This window comes from Pongo abelii, chromosome 8, assembly GCF_028885655.2.
Source record: "Pongo abelii isolate AG06213 chromosome 8, NHGRI_mPonAbe1-v2.0_pri, whole genome shotgun sequence".
NCBI classification, from domain to species: domain Eukaryota; kingdom Metazoa; phylum Chordata; class Mammalia; order Primates; family Hominidae; genus Pongo; species Pongo abelii.
Window position 1 is genome coordinate 110076031 of NC_071993.2, and position 21548 is coordinate 110097578.

At 36.8% G+C, this 21548-nt stretch overlaps 1 protein-coding gene across 15 annotated transcripts in view; it reads right to left on the reverse strand.

Moving 5' to 3' along the window:
- NT5C2 (5'-nucleotidase, cytosolic II) overlaps positions 1-21548 on the reverse strand; it is a 101747-nt gene that overhangs the window by 8493 nt on the left and 71706 nt on the right. For 5 of the 15 annotated variants that reach the window (NM_001132349.1, XM_009245750.4, XM_054521548.2 and 2 more), the window contains 7 exon segments: positions 761-844; positions 2361-2414; positions 3355-3448; positions 4473-4530; positions 4663-4754; positions 9137-9232; positions 10024-10141. In NM_001132349.1, the coding sequence (NP_001125821.1) occupies positions 761-844; positions 2361-2414; positions 3355-3448; positions 4473-4530; positions 4663-4754; positions 9137-9232; positions 10024-10141 (596 nt within the window). 15 annotated transcript variants of the gene reach the window in all.

Consider the following 21548-nt stretch of genomic DNA (forward strand, 5'->3'; position numbering starts at 1 on the left):
GCTTTAATCATGGGAAAAAACTGTTTTTAAGAGGTAGTAAATTTTGGGCCGGGCACAGTGACTCACGCCTGTAATCCCAGCACTTTGGGAGGCCGAGGTGGGTGGATCACGAGGTCAGGAGTTCAAGGCCAGCCTGTCCAAGATGTTAAAACCTCGTCTCTACTGAAAATACAAAAAAATTAGCCAGGTGCAGTGGCAGGCGCCTGTAATCCCAGCTACTTGGGAGGCTGAGGCAGGAGAACTGCTTGAGCCCAGGCAGCAGAGGTTGCAGTGAGCTGAGACTGCACCACTGCACCCCAGCCTGGGCGACAGAGTGAGACTCTGTCTCAAAAAAAAAAAAAAAAGATATAAATTTTGACGGCTAAGAGCCAAAACATCTGTGCAGCATCTATTGCTGCAGGTCTTCCAACAGCAGGGAAGTCACATATATACATCAATAAGAGGTGTGACTGCTCAAGTTTATAGAAATGATGCTCCAAAGAGACACAAAAGCCATTTTAATCTTTACAAATGTTATAAATAACCCCAAGATTAAAATTTTCAAGTAGCCAATTATAATCAGTGAAAATGGTTAAAATAAATTTCTAGAAAAATTTGAGAACCACTGTTATCCTGTATATTTTTGCCTTTTTACTCTTTGAAAATGAGAAGGCAAGAAACTATTTTCACTTAATAAACTTCTATCCTCCTCATTGTCTTCACAGTTCTTTAGGCCAAAATAATTCCACTGCATAAATAAATATAAACATTAAGCACTTACATCTGTATATTTATAGTCACTGTTGGTAGCAAGAAATACTTTCCCTACTTCCTTCATCCGGCTCAGAAGCAAAGGCAGTTTTCCCTGAAATGTAATTGGATAATGAGTGAAACGTGAAAACATTTTTATCTTTACACTTTGGAGTTGTCAAATACTGGATTTCTGTCCACAACAGGAATGGGGGAACCTTTTAAGGGTTAGCTGATTTCGGAATCTTGCACTTAAAAGCCCACATTATCACTATAAATGAATAAAGTATTAACATATGTAGTATACACAGTGTATGTAATAGATTTACATGTAAAATTATACACATATTTATAGGGGTTATATGGCTGTTAACAACATATCTCTACCTTCCTCATGATGTCTGCCTCAGGAAAGAGTTTAAATTACCTTGAGATTTCTTGAAGTATGTGAGGTGTGTTAGAGGTCAGCAGAAGCTAATTTAAACATGCTCTACATAGAGATTATTAGATATGGCTTTCAGTGTGTACACTATGGTTTTATAAAACACCTTGCAGAATGAAATGACATGTGCAGATGCTACCTAGAAATACCCACACCCACATGTGCTTAAATGAGGAAATTCCAACCCCTCACGTGCCTGGAAAGAAAAATATCTTTTCCTTCTCGCATAGCAAATAGATTCCTTCACTCAAATTCTCCCGGACCCTCCCCATTCCGTGTTCTTTCTTGAAATAAGGGAGGTGGGTGAAAATAGGAAGCACAAAAACTGAAAACAAGAAATCTTTACCACAGTACTTTGAGAAAATACTGTATTCTGCTACTTTTACTCTGTAGGAAAAGAAAGAAGTATGTCATCTTGGGGCACTATGTGTGTTTAATTTTTATTCTAAAACAGTTCTAGACTTATAGAAAAGCTGTGAAAATAGAGTTCCCATATATTCTTCCTCCAGTTTCCCTTAATATTAACATCTTATATAACCACAGTATAATTATCAAAAGTATGAAATTAACATTGGTACAATACTATTAACCACAGATTTTTAAAAAAATTTTATCAGGTTTGCCACTAATGCCTTTTAAGGTACTTTAAAGCTTTCCTCATTACTCTCTGTTGACAGGTTAAAGGCATTTTAAATAACAGTAACATATATGCACATTTTTGAGATGATCTAGTGCAGTAGTTATGATTTGGGTGTGACTTAGCTTTATTACTTACTAACTGTGTGACCTTTGGCAAGTTATTTAATCCCTCTATTTCTCAGGTTTTTTATCTATAAAACAGAGGCAACAATAATACTTAACTCAAGGTCATACAGAAGATTAAATGGCATAATGCATGTAATCACTTAGCATGGTGATGATATGCATACAGTAAACCTCTAAGTGCTATTATAATTGAAGCTAAGCGAACAAATGAAATACTGAGTCTTCTTGCCTATCAAGAAACAGGAAAAACTCTACTAAGACCTATGCTCTAGCTGAATATTCTTGGTGATGATACCCGGCACATACTATGCCAAGACAAAGAAATCTCTTCCTTTGTCCATTTCATTATAAATCAGCTTGTTTTAATTTCCCTAATAGGTAAAATGAGCTATTATGCAGATCTATTTTCCCCTATATTACTTACATCTTTGACTACATACTTCTCAAGGTTTTCAACTGTCTTTTCCTTAAGGGAGCCCTGGAGGAAGAAAAAAAAAAAAAGGAATTAAGAAAAGAACAAAATCAGTTTTTAACATATAGTTTATAAGAAAAATGGTGTTTACTAATCAACCCAAATCCTTTCTTTTTTTGAGACAAGGTCACCCTGTTGCCCATACTACAGTGCAGTGGTACAATCTCAGCTCACCACAGCCTCGACCTCCCCAGGCTCAGGTGATCCTCCCACTTCAGCCTCCCAAGTAGCTAGGACCACAGGTCCACACCAACATGCCTGGCTAATTTTCTGTATTTTTTGTACAGACAGGGTTTTGTCATGTTGCCCAGGCTAGTCTTGAAATCCTGAGCTCAAGCAATCCACCTGCCTTGGCATCACAAAGTGCTGGGATTACACACATGAGCCATCATGCCCAGCTCCAAATGCATTTCTTAAGGATTTACCAAAATGGAAAAGTGGACAAACTAGAGAAGGCCAGAAAAAAGTAGCAGGTATGATTTGCTGCAACCCTGCCTCTAAAATTTGTCTTCAAAATATAAAACAGTTTCTATTTTAAGTTTGAAATTAAAAGGCATTTCATATTTTATTCAATAGTTTACAATAAATGTAAATTTAATATTAATGTTATTAGTCGGGTGGAAGGTATCTGGACGAAAAAAAATGGACCACTGTCATCCACAAACGATATGTTAAGTATAATGTAATACACTAAAACCTCTTCTAAGTTTGAGAAATGCAAACTAAAATAAAATACAGAAGCCAAACACCATTCACTGAGGAAAGATCAACATTACCTCCGAGACCAAAGACAAGAACAAATGTATTCTAGAGAGCTATCACTAGGGGGCAAATCTGTTTTTTCTTTTTTTAAAAAAAGAAATATTCTGCTCCATTTGGAAAGTTAATGCCAGGCCATAAAACACATGCCAGAAAGCTAGCAGGTGAAGAAACAGCTTCTAGGTACCTTGTAATGAACCCAGTCAACAGCATCTCTTACATCCTGGAACATACTCCGGTAGGACATGAAGAGGTCCCCATCTTTAAATCCTGTTTCACAACTACAGAAAGATAAAAATAACATGACAGGGGATCCAAAACAGGGTAAATAAAATATATATCAAAAATTTCCCAGGGGACCCAAAGGTTCCATATCACATGGGTAAAGGCTGTGGCTAATGAGGAAAATAATTACTCCCTAATGAAAGTCCACTTTGACCACCAGAAATGGCTATAGTGTTCAATGGAATACAGTAATTGTGAACAAATACAAAGTGATAGAAGAATATATTGAATGGAAGCTAAAAGGCCAAAGTTCCAAAAATATCAGGTTTTTTTATTTATCACTTTTTAGAAACAGGTTGAAGAAACATTTAAAACTTAAAATTGGTCATTTAGGTTCTTTCCACCCTGACTTTCCTGACACTGTCCCTAAGTACAAAGGTACTGTCCATTTCTTATTTAGCTCAGTGACTCAGCTTTCCACCAAATTTAGTGTCTTCAAGTGGATAAAGCCCAAAGAGGATATGAAGTTAGCCAACTCTGGTATATACATGGCTAAACTTTCAGTATTGGCTATATAATTCTCCCTAAAGGGAGAGGATAACTTGTTTAAGACTTACACAAAATTTTACTTCTGGTAAGATACACAGTATTTATTCCTTAATCAAATCTTGCCGGGCCTGGGAATGAAATTAAATTACCATCCCTGAATGGCTCTTGGGTAGCTGCTGTGAAATGAGTTGGGGGGTTTTAGTGTAATTCTGCTTGGACAGATAATCATCACACAAACCTCCCACTCAGTTGTCACAATTAGCACCTCTGCTGGCCGTCTTCATTCCCAGGAGAAGCCAATCAGAAGTGGTGGCTGCAGCACACTGGCAAGGAGAGGGGCCGTGTGGGAGGTGAGAGCCTGCATGGAGCTGCTGGTGCTGTCCCATCTCTCAGGTTGGCAATGTGGCATCTCTCACTAGCACTAAATTCACTTTAGAAAAGCAGAAAAGACCTACAATGGCCAGTTCTCTAAAACCCTGTGCATTAATTTAAAAAATCAATTGGAAAAAAATAATTATAGTATATACATACCTGGTATATCTGGGACAATTAGTAAAAAAATCTACTAGGCAGGCCAACAGGTAGGTCTCTGAAAAATGAAGAACAGATATTCATAAGCTATAATGAAATAATTCAAACTTATTTCATTACCTCCCTTGAATACAGACTAATGGTCACAGAAGGGAAAGCATCAGTATAAATAAGCATAGAATGAATCTACCTGGTAGGTTGAATAGTGTGTTCAAAATGTAAAATCTTTCAGTATCATCTCGCTGGATAAATTTATTTGGATACTGTTCTCTAGTTTCTGGTCTGAAAGAAAAATTTAAAAATTAACTGATTTTTAAAATAACATTATAATAATTGGGAAATAGCATTATTCAAAAGTTAACTCAAATATTTTGATGGCTATGTGCAAGACAGGATTCCGAATATTACACATGGGTAGCTATGAAGATGAACGAGTTCAGGTTCCAGCTCTTTATTTTTTTAATTTTAATTTTTCTTTTTTTTTTTTAAGACAGAGGCTTGCTATTTTAAGGCCAGGCTGGACTCAAACTCCTGAAGATTGCTCAAGCAGTCTTCCCACCTCAGCCTCCCAAGTAGCTGGGATTACAGGTGTGATGTCCAGCTCAGGTTCCAGCTCTTAAAAGAGTTGTCAGTGTGGTGGGCAAGGTGGGTCACATACACATATAATTATAAGGTAAAAAATCACAACTACTACAAGAGAGGTGCAAAAATTTATAAGAAAACCAAAGAAGGGAACACCATTTCAACTTAAGAGGTAGAGAGAAGCAAATGTGAGGACTAAGGAGAGGAAAATCTAGGAAGGATTCATGCACGTGCTGGTATACGAGCTGGGCCTTAAAGGCTAGGTGGACCAGTTGTGAAACTAGTCCAATTTGGGTAGAGAAAGGGGAGCAGAGAAAAATTAAGCTAGAAAGATGGGTTGAGGCAGATTAAGCTACTGTTCCTATACCATTTAGGGGCAAGAGGGTACTACTGACAGTTTTAAAGCAGAGGGATAATCCCATCGGGGCTGAGTTGTAAAACAAAATTAAATTAGTGGCTGTTTTAGGATAAACTGGGGAAAGACAATGTGATGCACTCCAACAATGGCCACAAATTCTTCCTGTCTCTTTGTGATGCAATTTTGTGGCTCCTCCCATTAGAACTCAGTCTATTTCTCTACCCTTGAATATAGGCTTGTATAGCAGCAAATCGGAGCCAAGCAGAGACCTAGAAAAACGTGCGTATTGAGGCTTAATCTCTCTTGCAGCACTTGGAACCATGGACTACTATGTGCATGAGAGTGAGATAGTCTGCTGGAGGATCAAAGGCTACATGTAGAAATGAAGCACTCGGCCAAAAGCCTGCGAATGCCAGACATGTGCACGAGGCCATTCTAGATCAGATGCCGGGTCACCCACCAGCTAACCACAGGCATGTAAAAGAGCGTAGAGAGATCAGCTGTGCAACCCAGAATCACCCAGTTGATTCTCAGAATTTTTTCTTTTTTTCTTTTTTTTTTTTTTGAGACAGAGTCTCACACTCTGTCGGCCAGGCTGGAGTGCAGTGGCGTGATCTCAGCTCACTCACATATTCAAGAGAGATTACCAAGGTAAAATAAGACCCAGCAAACTGAGCAGATTTGGCTGGGGGAACATTAAGAGTCAAAGATGATGATGTCCATGCTAAGGTGTCTCTGAGAGGTGGCTGGTACGATGAACAGAAATATGAAAACTGGATAAGAAGCGATGTAAGAGTAGTTCTATTTTGGTGATACTAAGTTTGAAGTAAACCGATTTTTATTAGGCAATTAGAAACAAAGGTCAAGAACTTAAAAGAGATTCAGCCTTGAGAGATAACTGAGATCATCTACGTACAGATACTAGATGGAATCATGAAAAGTATTAGAGGAAATGAAACCACTTAGTGTGCAGGGAAGGAAGAGAAGTGACAGAACAGAACCATGAAGAAAATTCAAGGTTTAAAAGAAAAAAGCCAGTGAAGCAGAATTTGTTAAAGATGTAGAAACACTTCTAGAAGAAAACATTTCAGAGAAACTCAAAGAGAAAAATACTAAAATATAAAAATGCACAGTTCTGACAGTGAATACATAGAGATTAACAATCTAAATAAAGGGAATCAAATTTAAAGCTCACACTCAGAGTGACCTGGATTAATTCCTGCCTGGGTTTGTTAACTACAAATGGCATAAACTCTAGTTAGACATATAAAAGTCACATTAGCTCCCTGTCCTAAGTCACTCTTCTGAGATGAGAGTTCCCAATAATGAATAACTTTGTAGAGTATCTCATCTTCTAGCTTTCCAAGATTTTCTTTAATAAAAGTAAGGTGGAAATATACTTTCCACAGTAAAAATATACTTTCTTCAGTTAGGTTTAATAAGCTGACACTGTCTCCTTAGATACAATATACTTCGCTATTCCCTCCATCATTAAAGAAAAATTCCTTTACATAAAGATGGTTAACAGTTATTTATTAGGCAGTTAGAACCCAAATTGATTTATAAATATGGTTAGCAATTACATTGTAAACTTCAGTGTCAAATCACACTAGTATATATTTAAAATAAAAATCAATTTGGGGGAGGTAATGGATCATGAAAGAAGAAATGCTACACTTGGAATGGGAAGAAAACAGTTACAGCACAGATTACTACTAACTTTCTGTGACCCACAGAATAAAGATTTATCAAAAAATAAGGTCCTAACTCATTAGCAAAGCCTGATGGAGTCCTTCTTTTCCAGCCTTGTCTACCACTGTAATAGCTTCAATAACTCTTTCTTTCTTTCCCTCTATCTTCAGTCTCTTCTTTTCATGGAAATTTTAATTTTATTAATTTATTTTTATTTTTTTGAGATAGGGTCTTGCTCTATTACACAGGCTGGACTACAGTGGCACCAACACAGCTTACTGCAGCCTCAACCTCCTGGGCTCAAGCAATCCTCCTGCCTCAGTCTCCCATATAGCTGGGACCAAAGGCATGCACCACCATGCCCAGCTAATTTTTGATATTTGTAGAGATAGGGTTTCACTTTATTGTCCAGGCTGGTCTCGAACTCCTAGGCTCAAGAAGTCTTCTTGCCTTGTCCTCCCAAAGTGCTGAGATTACAGGCGTAAGCCACTGTGCCTGGCCAGCTTTTCTGTTTAACTCTAAAGACTGCACAGTGCTAAGTGCTATTTGAATGATTCTGCATTTACTCATAAATGACTTATTTTTGAAACACTATTAAATGCATTAGCAAAGGAGCTATGTGGAAACTTTATTGGCTTATTTAAGGGAAGAGAGGAAGTCTGTGGATCTTGAGTTGGAAATTTGATTGTAGTACTAACTTATCCAACTGCTTCTCTTTGCTTCTCTGCCTACCCCTCCCTTATAATACAAAAATTCCTTTTTAGACATAATAGAACCCTGCTTCATCTTGAGATTCTGAGTTATGACGACAATATCTGTGTATAGCTTAAGTTACTAGTACAACCTGTAATTACTTCATATTCTAAATCCTGTTTCCTGATATTTTCATGGATCCTGAACAAACCCCCTCATGAAAGAAACAGTGAAGGAAATGTGGATGTAATCACTGGCCTGCTCAGATGTGTCAAGATGGGTGTTTACTTCACACCGTTCTCATGTATACATGGAAATCTCTGATGCCAACTAAAGAGTCTTAGATGCTTCAATTCTAAGGGGCATCCTATGACCTCAAATCTAAAGGAAGCTCTGGTACAATTACAGTTGGTTTGTGCCTCTTATCACAAAAAAAGACATTGCCGCGTCTTTTAAACATTTCAGTGTAGCCTGGTGTTTTTCCTATTCTGCCACCAAGAATGAATAGTAAATGGAAAAGTTACATAAGAGACTGACACACATCCTATTCTGGTTTTACGAGCTGTTGTTCTGACCTTAATACAATGTCAATAGTAAATAGGGTAGCATAACAGTAGAGAAAATGTATAACTGTAAAGCTATAGCTACAGAAGTTGTCAAATTGTGGCATTATGATTTGAAAATATTGGGACATTTCACAAAAAAATAGTAGATACTAAATTTCATCTGCTGTTTACTAGGGTAAAAAGTTCAAATTAGTGACAATAGTGGAATTATTTTTATTTTGAAAATAAAGCTTATCCTTGTTTTAAATATTATTAGCACATATTCACTTTAACCTTATGTTTAAATTTTTTTAATGACACAATCAAATGTCAGGATTCAAAATTTAGATTCATTAGAATCTAAAAAACGTATTGGCTATTAAAAATCTCTTAATCATTTAAATTGCTATAGTTTAAAATTTTTCAAAACATTTTTATATACATACCTCTTCTGAACAGCTACCTGAGAACTGTATTAGAAAGAAGAAAATAAAAATCTTAGAATTTCAAATAAGTCAAAACTACTAAAGTTCTTCTGGGCAAGTTTCAAGATTAGTTTTGTTGTATGCTGTATAATTGGAAGGCACTTAATTTAAACAAAATGTAATTGCTAACTATATGTCAGTTTGGGTTCCAACTGCCTAATAAATAACTGTTAACTAACCTTATGTAAGGGAATTTGCTCTTTAATGATGAAAAGTAATAGGGAAATATATTACATCTGGGGAGATGATGTCATCTTCACATTGTTTGACTTTAACATTAGAAGGAGGCTAAAGGTTCTCTGTACTCACCCCCTTATAAAGTTAAATCCATGTGCACAGACCAAGAGGTTTCCATAGGCATCCACTTTCAAAAGATTTCCATATAGTGTGTCAAAGACAAGTCCCCTATGTGAAAATGAAGACATTATCGATAATGCAAAGTAATACAGGCAATAATTTTATGTAGTAGTATTTAATCATCATGAACCAACCTCATCTAATTCAAGCTTTGTACCAACTCAAAGTATGTCCTAATATAGCTAAAGTGAGTAAAATCTTAAAAACTAATCCTAAAGCAACTAAAAAATACTGACTCTGTCCAGACAGATAATCATAATTGTTTTCTGTAAGGAATAAGTGCTTAATCAAACAAGGTATAAAAAACATTCCTCTTACTACACAGCTGGTACCATTCTAGAACATAGTCTTTTTTCTTGGACAACTGAGAAGGCTTATATTTTTCTCCATTAGATGCTGTATGTGGGATATATATGATAGCATCTCAAATAAACATCATTTTCTTAATCTTAAATATTCCCTATCAAATCCAGAAATGGAAACTGCCAAGCTTCTATCATGTTAAGTGTATTAGAGAAACACGTACCTATTTGCCAACAGCCCCAAATAGCACCACCTGTGATTACTGCCCGTCAGTTTTAGTAATCTCCTTTTTTACCTGTAAGTAGGTCTTCCTCAGTTGCAATAAACTGAGCTTAATTCAGGAACACCAAGATATGGTGTATATGAAAAGTTCATGGTAATTTTAGAATCAACATCAACCAACCAAAAAAACAACAAAGAATTATTCAACGTTTTGGGGGGTTTTTTTGTTAAGGATAAATTTGGAATGTCTAATTTGAGGGGTAAGGAAAGTAGTCTTAACCTAGTCTTAATCCAAAAATATCTTTAAAAATTACCTGGTAGGGAATGTAGAATCATAAGCAAAGCTGAGCAACTCCTGAGGATAGCCAATAGAAACTAATCTCTCCACAGTAAGCTCAAAACCAAGGGACTCATACTCTGGGGACTTGTACACTGCACAAAGAGGAGGTTTTCATTAGTTAGCAGAAAGAACAGCCAATTAAAACAGAATGCAAATGAATGAAATTCTGCTCTTTCCCAGTTCTTCCCCCCTCCTAATTCTGCCATTTTTCTTCTTCCCCCTCAAACTCCATGTTCTGTACTGCCCCAAGTAATTACAGAACTCAATTGTTAGTCTGTGGAAATAGGTCATATTATATAGCAGGAGCACAGCAACAAGCTGAATTATCAAATTATTCAGTATAGTTCCTTCATTCTCAGGAAACCTATTCCAAACTTTTTTTTCCTTTATTCTTTCATTCCCACAGTTTAAAAAAATGAATATGCATCGCTGTGATATTAATCGTGAGAATAAAAGTACACAGAAAACTAGGTAAGGGAGGGAGGTCTATGTATGTTGAAGACTTTGGTGTTGTGCATAATTGTTGCAGAAATTCTTCAAAATGAACTTTTAAAATAATTTATTTTTGGAATTCCTGTTTGGCTTGGGTAGTTGCTTTATATGCCTTCTCCAATCAACATATTTGTTCCACTTGTTAGATTGTTTTCTTATCAGCTCTAACAATGTATGCCATCAAAATTGTATTTTGCAAGTTATTATTGCAAACCAACCACAAAAAGACATGTTTGTGACAATTAGGGAAATCTAAATATGAACTGGAGTTAGATATTGAAGAATTGGTCAGGCGTGGTGGCTCATGCCTGTAGTTCCAGCACTTTGAGAAGCCGAGGCGGGCAGATCACTTGAGGTGAAGAGTTCGAGACCAGCCTGACCAACGTGGTGAAACCCCGTCTCTATTAAAAATACAAAAAATTAGCCGGGTGTGGTGGCGCATGCCTGCTGTCCCAGCTAGGAGGCTGAGGTGGGAGAATCGCTTGAACCTGAGAGGCGGAGGTTGCAGTGAACTGAGATCATGCCACTGCACTCCAGCCTGGGTGACAGAGCGAGACTCTGTCTCAAAAAACAAAAAAAAAAATGCAAGTGTGTATATAAAACTAAATCTCTCCTTGTCTGCCAAAGGAGCATTGAGTTTGTTACGGGTCAAATAACAGGGATTTCAGGCAATGAGGGGTTCTCTCTACTATTGTATAAGTCTGAAATTTTCCATAATGAAAAAACTTTTTAGAGTTACTACTGAAATTTAAGCATAAAGAAAATGTTGCGGCCAGGTGCGGTGGCTCACACCTGTAATCCCAGCACTTTAGGAGCCCAAGGGGGGCGGATCACTTGAAGTCAGGAGTTCCAGACCAGCCTGGCCAACACAGTGAAACCCCGTCTCTACTAAGAACACAATAATTAGCTGGATGTGGTGGCGGGCACCTGTAATCCCAGCTACTCAGGAGGGTGAGGCAGGAGAATCGTTTGAACCCAGGAGATGGAGGCTGCAGTGAGCCGAGACTGTGCCACTACACTCCAGCCTTGGCGACAGAGTGAGACTCCGTCTCAAAAAGAAAAAAAAGAAAAGAAAATGTTGCTCCTTTAAATAGGTTTCTTCCAAATGAAATATTTAGGTAAGCATCTTTCCATCAGTCTCCAGGAGTGAGTAAGCTATATTAAAAATAACAACTAAAAAGACCTGCTAGCTTGCTAAATGCCAAATGAGGCAAAAATATCCATCTTATTCTTGTAATCTCATAATAATGCAACTATTATTATTATAGTTCTTCCATCTACTATTAACATCTTTAGCTTATGGCGCAAACTGATTTTTCATTGCAATTAGTCTACCTATCCAAGTTGGTGCTAATACTTTAATGAGTGTGATTCAACTTTCCCTTCCCAAAAACAATCCTTTAGAATATTTCTGGAAATATATAACAGTAATACTAGTTGCCTCCTAGGAAAGGAACTGAGTGGCCTTTAAGAGACAGGGAAGGAGACTGTCATGTACCTCCTGTACCTTTAAAACTTACATTAATGTATATCTATTTTTAAAATTAAACTGAAGTTTTTAAAAAGCAAGCTGGGCTTTTAAAATCCTTTAATAAAGATTGGTCACATTTTAAAACCAGAAGCCTAAAAATTTTAAGGTCTTTTGAGTCTCATCTCATCAGAACAATGCCAAAAGAAAAAAACCATCTTTATTTCTTTTGTTGTCACAAGGGTAATAATAATTTAATGCCAGTGCTAACCCTGGCTAACTTTTTTTTTTCTTTTTTTCTTTTTTTTTTTTTTTTCTGAGTTGGAGTCTCGCTCCATTGCCCAGGCTGGAGTGCAGTGGCCGTGATCTTGACTCACTGCAACCTCTGCCTCGTAGATTCAAAAGGGATTCTTTTGACTCAGCCTCCCAAGTAGCTGGGATTACAGGTGCCCACCACCACACCTGGTATTTTTAGTTGAGATGGGGTTTCACCATGTTGGCCAGGCTGGTCTCGAACTCCTGACCTCAAGTGATCCGCCTGCCTCGGGCTCCCAAAGCGCTGCTATTACAGGCTGAGCCACCATGCCCAGCCATGGCTAACATTTTCAAAACTGGCTATATTACCTTCTTCCCCTTAAATCCTGCCTCATCCTCTCCCATCCCCCTAAAAAAAACTTGTTGAAGACTTAAGTGTGGAATTCCTAAATCTATATCATGTACACTGTGGTTAAAAAAATAAAGTGCTATATACACTAATAGAGTGAGAGCTGGTGTATCATAAAACCATAAGGCATGGCACCTACTGTTGTAAATCTGAGTTATAAGTATAACCACTCTCACCTTACCCTCCTCAATGCCCCATGCTCCTACCCCAGTTGCAAGTAAATCTCATTTTAGTACAATCTCCATAAAACAAAAATTATTTCTCAATCCTAACCAAGACCCCATTTATTTCAAACTGTATTTAATGAAATAAAATTCCAGTATAGCTAAGTAATCTGGGTAATCTACTGACATTTATTCTTATAGGATTTGGTCTATATAAAATGTTTTCAATTGTTAATTTTTTCAGAAGGACAATTTGCTGGATATGCCTTAAGAGTGGGAGACAAAAAACAAACCTTAATTACTCCCACCCACACTCACCCCTAAATCAGCAATTTCTCCAGCTAGAGAATCGGGTAGCTATAGAGCAATGGAATAACTAGTAAGTAAAACCTATGTCTATGAGACAATTTGGATTTGAAGCACAAATTAATGTATTCATAATTTTCAGTGAAAAACAATACAGGAGAGAAAAAGTCTCAAATCCCCATTTTGATAGCACAAATCCTAGAATAGCAGAAAATAAAAACACTATACTTGCCACATTATATTTATTGGCAGGGCAGAATTTCCCAAGTGTTCAACCGAAGTGACTTTCTAGAAATTCCACCTATGGAAATACTTTAAATTTCCTTTTTCTCAATGAGCTCAGAGTACTTCCTAAAAATATATCTTCCCCATTTGCTGACGTGAAGTTACACAGCAAGTACAAACATCAGCTGAAGCCAAAATTTAGGTCTCTTTGAGCCTCCAAAAGCTCTTTGTAAGGCCAGGAGTGGTAACTCATGCCTGTAATCCCAGCACTTTGGGAGGCCGGGGCGGACGGATCACTTGAGGTCAGGAGTTTGAGACCACCCTGGCCAATATGGCGAAACCCCGTCTCTACTAAAAACACAAAAATTAGCCAGGCGTGGTGGCTCGCATCTGCAGTGCCAGCTACTTAGGAGGCTGAGGCAGGAGAAATGCTTGAACCCGGGAGGCCGAGGTTGCAGTGATCCGAGATTGCGCCACTGCACTCCAGTCTGGGCGACAGAGCAAGACTTCATCTCAAAAAACAAACAAACAAACAAAAGCTCTTTGTGATAGGGTATATATACTACCACTGCAAAAAGTGAATTTCTAGATTACATAAGCCATCAAAACTTAAGCTTGGGTGTTGAAACATACACTTCTCCCTCCAATTTTTTTCAACTAGTCCAAAATAAACTGCTGTACTCGGAAGTGGGAACGGATTTAGTAAAGACAGTCCAAGTTCTACCCTGACAACACTATTTCATCAAGCTCTATATTAATCAGTAAGACCTACAAGCTATTGACATTTTCTCATAAGCTTCCCAGATAATCATTTCAGCAACACAAACTCCTTGGTCATTAAATTATCTGCTATATAGTACAACCAAGGTTGGAGAAGCAGAATTGCAGCCGCACAGAGCATGAATTTAGATGTTTTATTCTAAGTGTCCCTCAGTGATAAACATATTTATTGTGACCTGGTGGCAAAAATTCCTGAAGCTAAGTACCACCATTCTTTAAAAATAAAAATAAAAATAAAATATAAAAAAAAAATTCCTTTTTTAATCAACCAGGCCCTACAAAGCCAACCTCAGATATTTATAGGAAACCACGTATATCTCCTCAGACTTAGAGCTTTATGCCTCTCCACAGCTGCAAAGGCTCTAATTTCAATTTCTCTCCCACAACTGTGGCAAGTAAATGATGCACAGCTTCAAGCTCAACTCTCACAATTGACTTTCTGTGGTTCCAAAACCCAGGCAATAGCTTCAGAGTGAACATAACTTCACACAATATCTGCTTATTTCTTCTCCCAGAAGGTACTCTGGCCTACCCCTAGTTACTCAATATCGGAAGACAAAGGAAGAAGCTATTTTAAGGGCTAGAGTCCCAAAAGGAGGACTGCTTCAGTCACTAGGACAGCACACAGTGTTCTCAGGTTACATAATTAGACTATAAAGAAAACAAGAAAGTTGAAGTTACTGAGAGCATTTAAAGATATTCTTTACTCCATAATCTGCAAGGAAAAAACAGTTCTTCAAAAAATAACTATGTTTTCAGGATGAAAGTTGTGGGCTCTGTTTTGAGTAGATGCTGTTCATACAAGATAGAATATATATTAAAGGACAAAGTCCCTTTGGAATGAGCAGAAAACTTTCTGCAGGGAAGTTTGGAATTCTCATGCACTTTTTACCATTGCCACCAAGACACACTATGTAGTAATTTATAGATTTAGAAAAATAAAGGGCAAACCTCTACAGAGGTTCCAGCCTAGCAGAGTGCTGCTGCCAAAATGAGAACTCACATGAGGCAGATGCAGATGCAGTGTGTGTCACTCCAGTCTTGAAGGAGTTACACTGGCTCTCCTGTTAAAAAACAAAACAAAGCAACAAAACAAAACAAAAACAAAAACAAAAGCTGGTTTTAAAACTGTTGTGATGGGCTGGAACAGAGAGATACCATTTGGAAATTGGTATTTACAGGAGTTACTACTGCCCTCCAATTTAGAAGCCTCTGACCATCACTAAAATTAGCCTAATTGGCCATAACGAAACAAGGGTATTGAAGATAAGCCTAAGTATTATTGTGTGTTATTTACTTTTCTGGCACCCTGAGTCTGGAATACAAGCCAAGTCTGATCCTAAAATGTTAAGTCGAAAGACAAACAGAAAAATAAGTCTATTGGCCTTAGTTTATTTTCTCTAGCACATTTCAGGCTAACACGATAGAAACTGAATATAGCTGTCAAATGGTGTTTAAAATTAAACTATGGGTAGTGAAATAGACTGAATAAAGGATACAAAAAAAAACCAGGGTGGCCTCATCTTGCTTCCAAGTACCATTTTAGCTGAGTCTACCTATACCTAACTACTAGGTTAGTCATTATCAAGATTCTAGTCATCATTATCAAGATGACTAGAATCAACTGCACACTGCTAAAAATCTAACCAGATATCTAAATTTGGAATGGAAGGAAATTTTTAAATTTTGATTGTCAGTGGAAATCTGCCCTTAGTAAGCCAATATATACTTTATAAAGTTAAACTACCTAGTCTAGTAAAATAACTGAGTTGAAGATACATAATCCATTAAATATACTGACACTTTAAAGATATGCATTATGTTTAACTTTATAGGGAGTCATTTTCCCTAGAGACATTTAGGTTTTCAAAAACATGTCACTGGGCTCCTCCAATTCTTGGATTTTTGGGGTACTCAACCAAAGGGCAGAAATGACCAGATGCAATGTCTAAAAGTCCTAAAAGCATTACAACACTACCAACAGTCACAACAAAAACGAAAAATGCAACCCAACCACCCAAGAATAGTCATTTGCTTTTATGTTATAAGTATGATCAACATCAACATGCTCATCTATTTAGTTGTAGGCTACATGATGTTGGTTCTCTAGCCCTCTAACTAGAAAAGGTGATAACGCACATTTTTCTCTGAGAAAATTTTAAGTGAGATCTTTCCAATTATCATATAAACAAATGCCCAAGGACTTTTTTCCATTTTCCAAAACTATATGAAAATCCTAACACATTAAATAGACACAGGCAAAAATCCTATCTCTAACCTAAGAGATCACAAATGACCTAAAAAAGATATTTTCATATCTTTCTAAATTTTCAAAGCAAATTTCCTAAAATGGCCTCAATTTTAATTTACTTAAAACAGCTAGATATCATAGCAATACTTTTAGTAATACAAAGTAAAACACATTCCCAAATGACTAGATGTGTAAATAAGTAAAGTAAGTGGAGTTTGAGCGACTGCCAATTTCAGTTTATTACAAGCAAATGCAAAATTAAATGGTAATTAAGAGTTATTTGTTTAAAAAATACTAAGAATATTAGAAGAATATTTTTTAATAAAATGAAAAAAATACCTACTTCAAAAATATTCCATCTGAGAATCTGCTTACAAATATCTTGTATTTTCAGTACTGTTTCCAATTTAAGACAGAAAAATTGAAAATTATTGAGATAACTTTTAAAAATCGTCTTTAACCAAAGGAGCTGCTTGTAATACAAAAACAGAAGTAGCTAATTTTTTTTTCAAAAATAAAAACGGATCACAGCACTCAAATGCCTGTACTAAAGTTAGAAGAATTTAACAAACATTTGGATACCTACAGTGTACCAGGTACTAGAAGCTGAGAACAAGAAACAAAATAACGTATGATCCTGGGCCGTGAAGGAGCTCATAGCTCATGGCATATTAGAGGGGATATACACTTAGATATTTATAATAAGTTTTAGGAGATCAATAACTAAGACTAATCAAATGACTAAGAAAGTATAGAGGGACAAAAAGGGGACCAATCAATCCAGCCCAGGAAGTCTTCTTAAAACCTATGCATGATTTATATATGATTTATTCAGGCTTATACAGATAACTCATTTTTATAACCAATTTCTCAAGGTACTATAAAGTTTACCTGACAACTCTCTGAAATTCAGATTCAACTAATACACTACAAACACCTATGTCAAGACTAGGCAAGTGAATTAATGTGTGAAGTGGGATACATGAGGGTGCACATCTTGTCTAGAGGAGGAAGTGGCTACTCAAGTATAGTTGACTTCCCTGAAGGAATGGGAGCCAAATGTTCCCAACTGCGTGATAACAGCCAACCTAGACTTTTACCTGTAATCTCTCAACTGTATAATACTGACCCAATTAGGTCGGCATGGTGGCTCACGCCTGTAATCCCAGCACTTTGGGAGGCCAAGGTGGGCGGATCACGAGGTAAGGAATTCAGGACCAGCCTGGCCAATATGGTGAAACCCTGTCTCTACTAAAAAAATACAACAACAAAAAAAATTAGCCGAGTGTGGTGGCGCACACCTGTCGTGGTGGCACGTGCCTGAATCACTGGTACCAGGGAGGCGGAGGTTGCAGTGAGGTGAGATCACGCCACTGCACTCCAGCCTGGGTGACAGAGCAAGACTCCGTCTCAAAAATAAATAAATAAATAAAAAATAAAAATAAAAATACTGACCCAATAAACAAACAAAAACTCAGCCAAACTATGGTCTGTGGTCTAAGTTGGGTCCATGGGCCAATAGTGTGCACCTCTAGCCTATACTTTAGGTCATATACTTCCACATACATTAACTATCCCATTTAATTGAAATGTTTGACTATCTTCCTCAAAGAGTCTTAAGGAAATAAATAGAATTTAGGTACTTAATGAATTGGAAATCTAGATGGAAATAAATTCATTCTTTAATAACAAAAAGTATTCTGGGTAATACTATCACAGTCTATTCATCCCAAGAAAAAACTGAGGAAGTGGATTAAAAACAGAAAATAAAAGAACCTCTATGTGGTCACTTGATGTGGACCCCTATAATCGTCTGAATCTGATTTCTTCACTAGACTATCAAAATCGAACAAATGTTCCCAGTGACAGAACCACAACATCCTCATGATCTGCTGAGGTAACCAACTACAGTATTAGTGTCTTATTCATAAGGTTTAACCTAAATCTTTGCTACACAACTTAATTCCATTATCATTTGTCCTTTCCTCATTGGCCCTTATCTGCATGATAAAACAAACATCCGGAGAATGTGTAAGCAGAAAGGAGATAATGAATCAAAGGTAGCTATTATGTTAGAAGTATGTTGAAAACAAGTTTAATCATGTTGAAAATAGCCTTTGGCCGGGCGCAGTGGCTCACGCCTATAACCCCAGCACTTTGGGAGGCCGAGGCAGGTGGACTACCTGAGCTCAGGAGTTCAAGACCAGCCTGGGCAACACACTGAAACCCCGTCTCTACTAAAATACAAAAAAATCAGCCGGGCATGGCAGTGTGCATCTGTAGTCCCAGCTACTCAGGAGGCTGAGGCAGAATTGCTTGAACCCAGGAGGAGGAGGTTGCAGTGAGTCGAGATTGTGCCAATGCACTCCAGCCTGGGTGACAGAGCAAGACTCCATCTCCAGATTAAAAAAAAAAGAAAACAGCCTGGATGCTGGGAGCGAAAAATTCATCTTAATAACTTCACTGATGCCACTAATATTATTACATGACATTTATTCACACAAAAAATCTGGCCTACATTTGAATGCTTTTATAATTGGCAATAAAAAGTAAAGATCATAAACACTAGTTAATTGATTCTTTCTATCACTTACCATGTAATGGAGATGAAATGGGTTTTATTAAGCAATCTTTTAAATTTCCTAATCTAGAAACAAACCAAGTATTACTGCAATTCAGAGAGATTAATTTAATATTAGTGAAAACTTTAACTGGGATACAGACTTGACATAAAGGGAATCAAAGCTTGGAAACTAAGTATAGACTCATATATTAAAAAGTTGTCTAAAAAGTAATATACACCTAAAATATGCCATGTATTTCATATGTAATATATGTCTAAAAATAATAGTATTGAGGGTGTTTATCTCAACGAATACAAAGGCCTTTCATCTACAAGTAAGATAATGCACTGAAGTATTATTTCTTTTAAATTATTTCCTAACATGGAGGGACCACCTCAAAAGCACTGCCTGACTGTAGACATAGTACTTTATTTCCTGAGGAAGGTAGTGTAAGAAATTCTGAAGTTTAAGAAAAATAAGTAATAGCAGCTAAAATAACAAGGAGTATAATATCTCAAATGGAAATGAAAAGACTAAAGGACCTTAACATTTAAATGCCTTTTTAAAAAAACCACTATATTGGTATTTTTTTAGTTTCTGCCACATGATTTCTAAATTTAATATTATTAAGGATATTTTTACTCATACATATAAAAGTAGAGGAAATATGTAATGAGCTGCTTTAAACACCTCACACAGCTTTAACAACTTTTGCTATTTTGGATTTTTGTTTCATCCATCTTCCCTAACTTATTCTCACCCAACTTAATAAATTTTATCAAATCAGAAAGTTTTAAAATTGTTCTTTCATAAAATATTTTAAATAGCAAAAGTGTACAGAAGTATTATGTATCACACATACAGAATTATTTTATTAACTAGTCGAGTTGTTCCTTTAATTACTGCTTAAATTTCCTCCCCACTTAGAGGTCCATGCAAAACTTGAAGTCTTTTATCAGCAATTAGTTAGAAGAGCCTTCCAAATTAAGGGCTGCTTCAGATTTTTTTCTTTTCTTTTTCTTTTTTTTTTTTTTTGCTCTGCCATCCTGGCTGGAATGCCCTAGCATGATCATAGCTCACTGTATCCTCAAACTACTGGGCTCAAGCAATCCTCCTCCTCAGCCTCAGCCTCCCCAGTAGCTGGGGCTTACCAACATCCACCACCACACCTGGCTAATTTTTTTTTTTTTTTTAAAGATGGGGTCTCACCATATTGCCCAGGCTGGTCTAGAATTCCTGGCCTTAAGTGATCCTCTCGCCTTGGCCTCCCAAAGCACTGCAATTACAGTCATGAAACACGATGCCCGGCCTAGGAATATTTTAACTATACTATGTTGTCAATATTATAGTCTTAATGAGAAAACCTGTTCTACCAACAGCATTTTTCTTTTGGTAAGATAGTACTGGTATTATTATTAGGTATTAATATTCTTAGAAAATCAGAGCAAGAGATAGGTAATATATTGGGCCAAAGAAAATAAAACAGTGTAACCACTGAGAAAAATTTTTAAATAAGGGACGACACCAAAGTAGCTTAGTTTAAATAAAGCTTAGTTCAGTTAAAGAAACAAACTACAAATGACGAGTATTTTTACCTAATGATCAACGGATTTACTCTAAAATAAGCTCTCTCTCTCTCTCTAAAAGACAATTATCTCAAAATAACAGAAACAAAAATGGAATTCTGAAAGGAAAATAATCAAACTGTATTATGAGATACGACTAATAATGTCTGTTAAAAACAAACATAATAGAACTAACACATCGAAATGAACCTTCACCCATTCAAAACAATCACTCCCAGGCTGGGCGTGATGGCTCACACCAACAGTCTCAGCACTTTTGGGGTCTGGGGTAGGAGGACTGCTTGAGCCCAGCAGTTCAAGATCTAACTGGGCAACACAGCAAGGCCCCATCTCTACAGAAAATTTAAAAATTAGCTAGCCATGGTGGCATACACCTATAGTCCTTGCTATTCAGGAGTTTGAGGTAAGAGGATCACTTGAGCCCAGTAGTTCAAGGTTATAGTAAACTACAATTGCACCACTGTGCTGCAGCCTGGGTGACAGAGCAAGAACCTGTCTCAAAACAACAACAACAACAAACAACATGCAGAAGCAATTGTATTTATCCAGAAGCAATATATATTTATTCTAGTATTGCAACCACTACTCAAAACACTGAAAATTCTTATTTTAAAATTACTTTTAGAGTCTACAGCACATTATTCTAGATATCCTCCCTGGTGGCACATGTTTGTTCCTCAATAGGTGATGAATTTAATTGGAAGTGAGGGTTATTCAGAGCAACTAATGAATAAATGGGGAAAACGAGCTGGGTTTAAAAAAAAAAAGTATGACTATGTAGAACAATAAAGCAGGTTTTCTTTTGAGTTTATAAGCTGGCTCTGAAAACAATTCCAAAAGAATTCCTAAAATGTCTAAGAAAGCAATATTGGAGTAAGTTTTCCTTAATAAGGTGACTATATAAAGGATAATATCTATTTGGAAGCATATTATGTGCTTTATTTTAAAAAGTTAGTCTTTTGACCCATTTTATATGTGCTTAATTTTGCAAGTCACCTC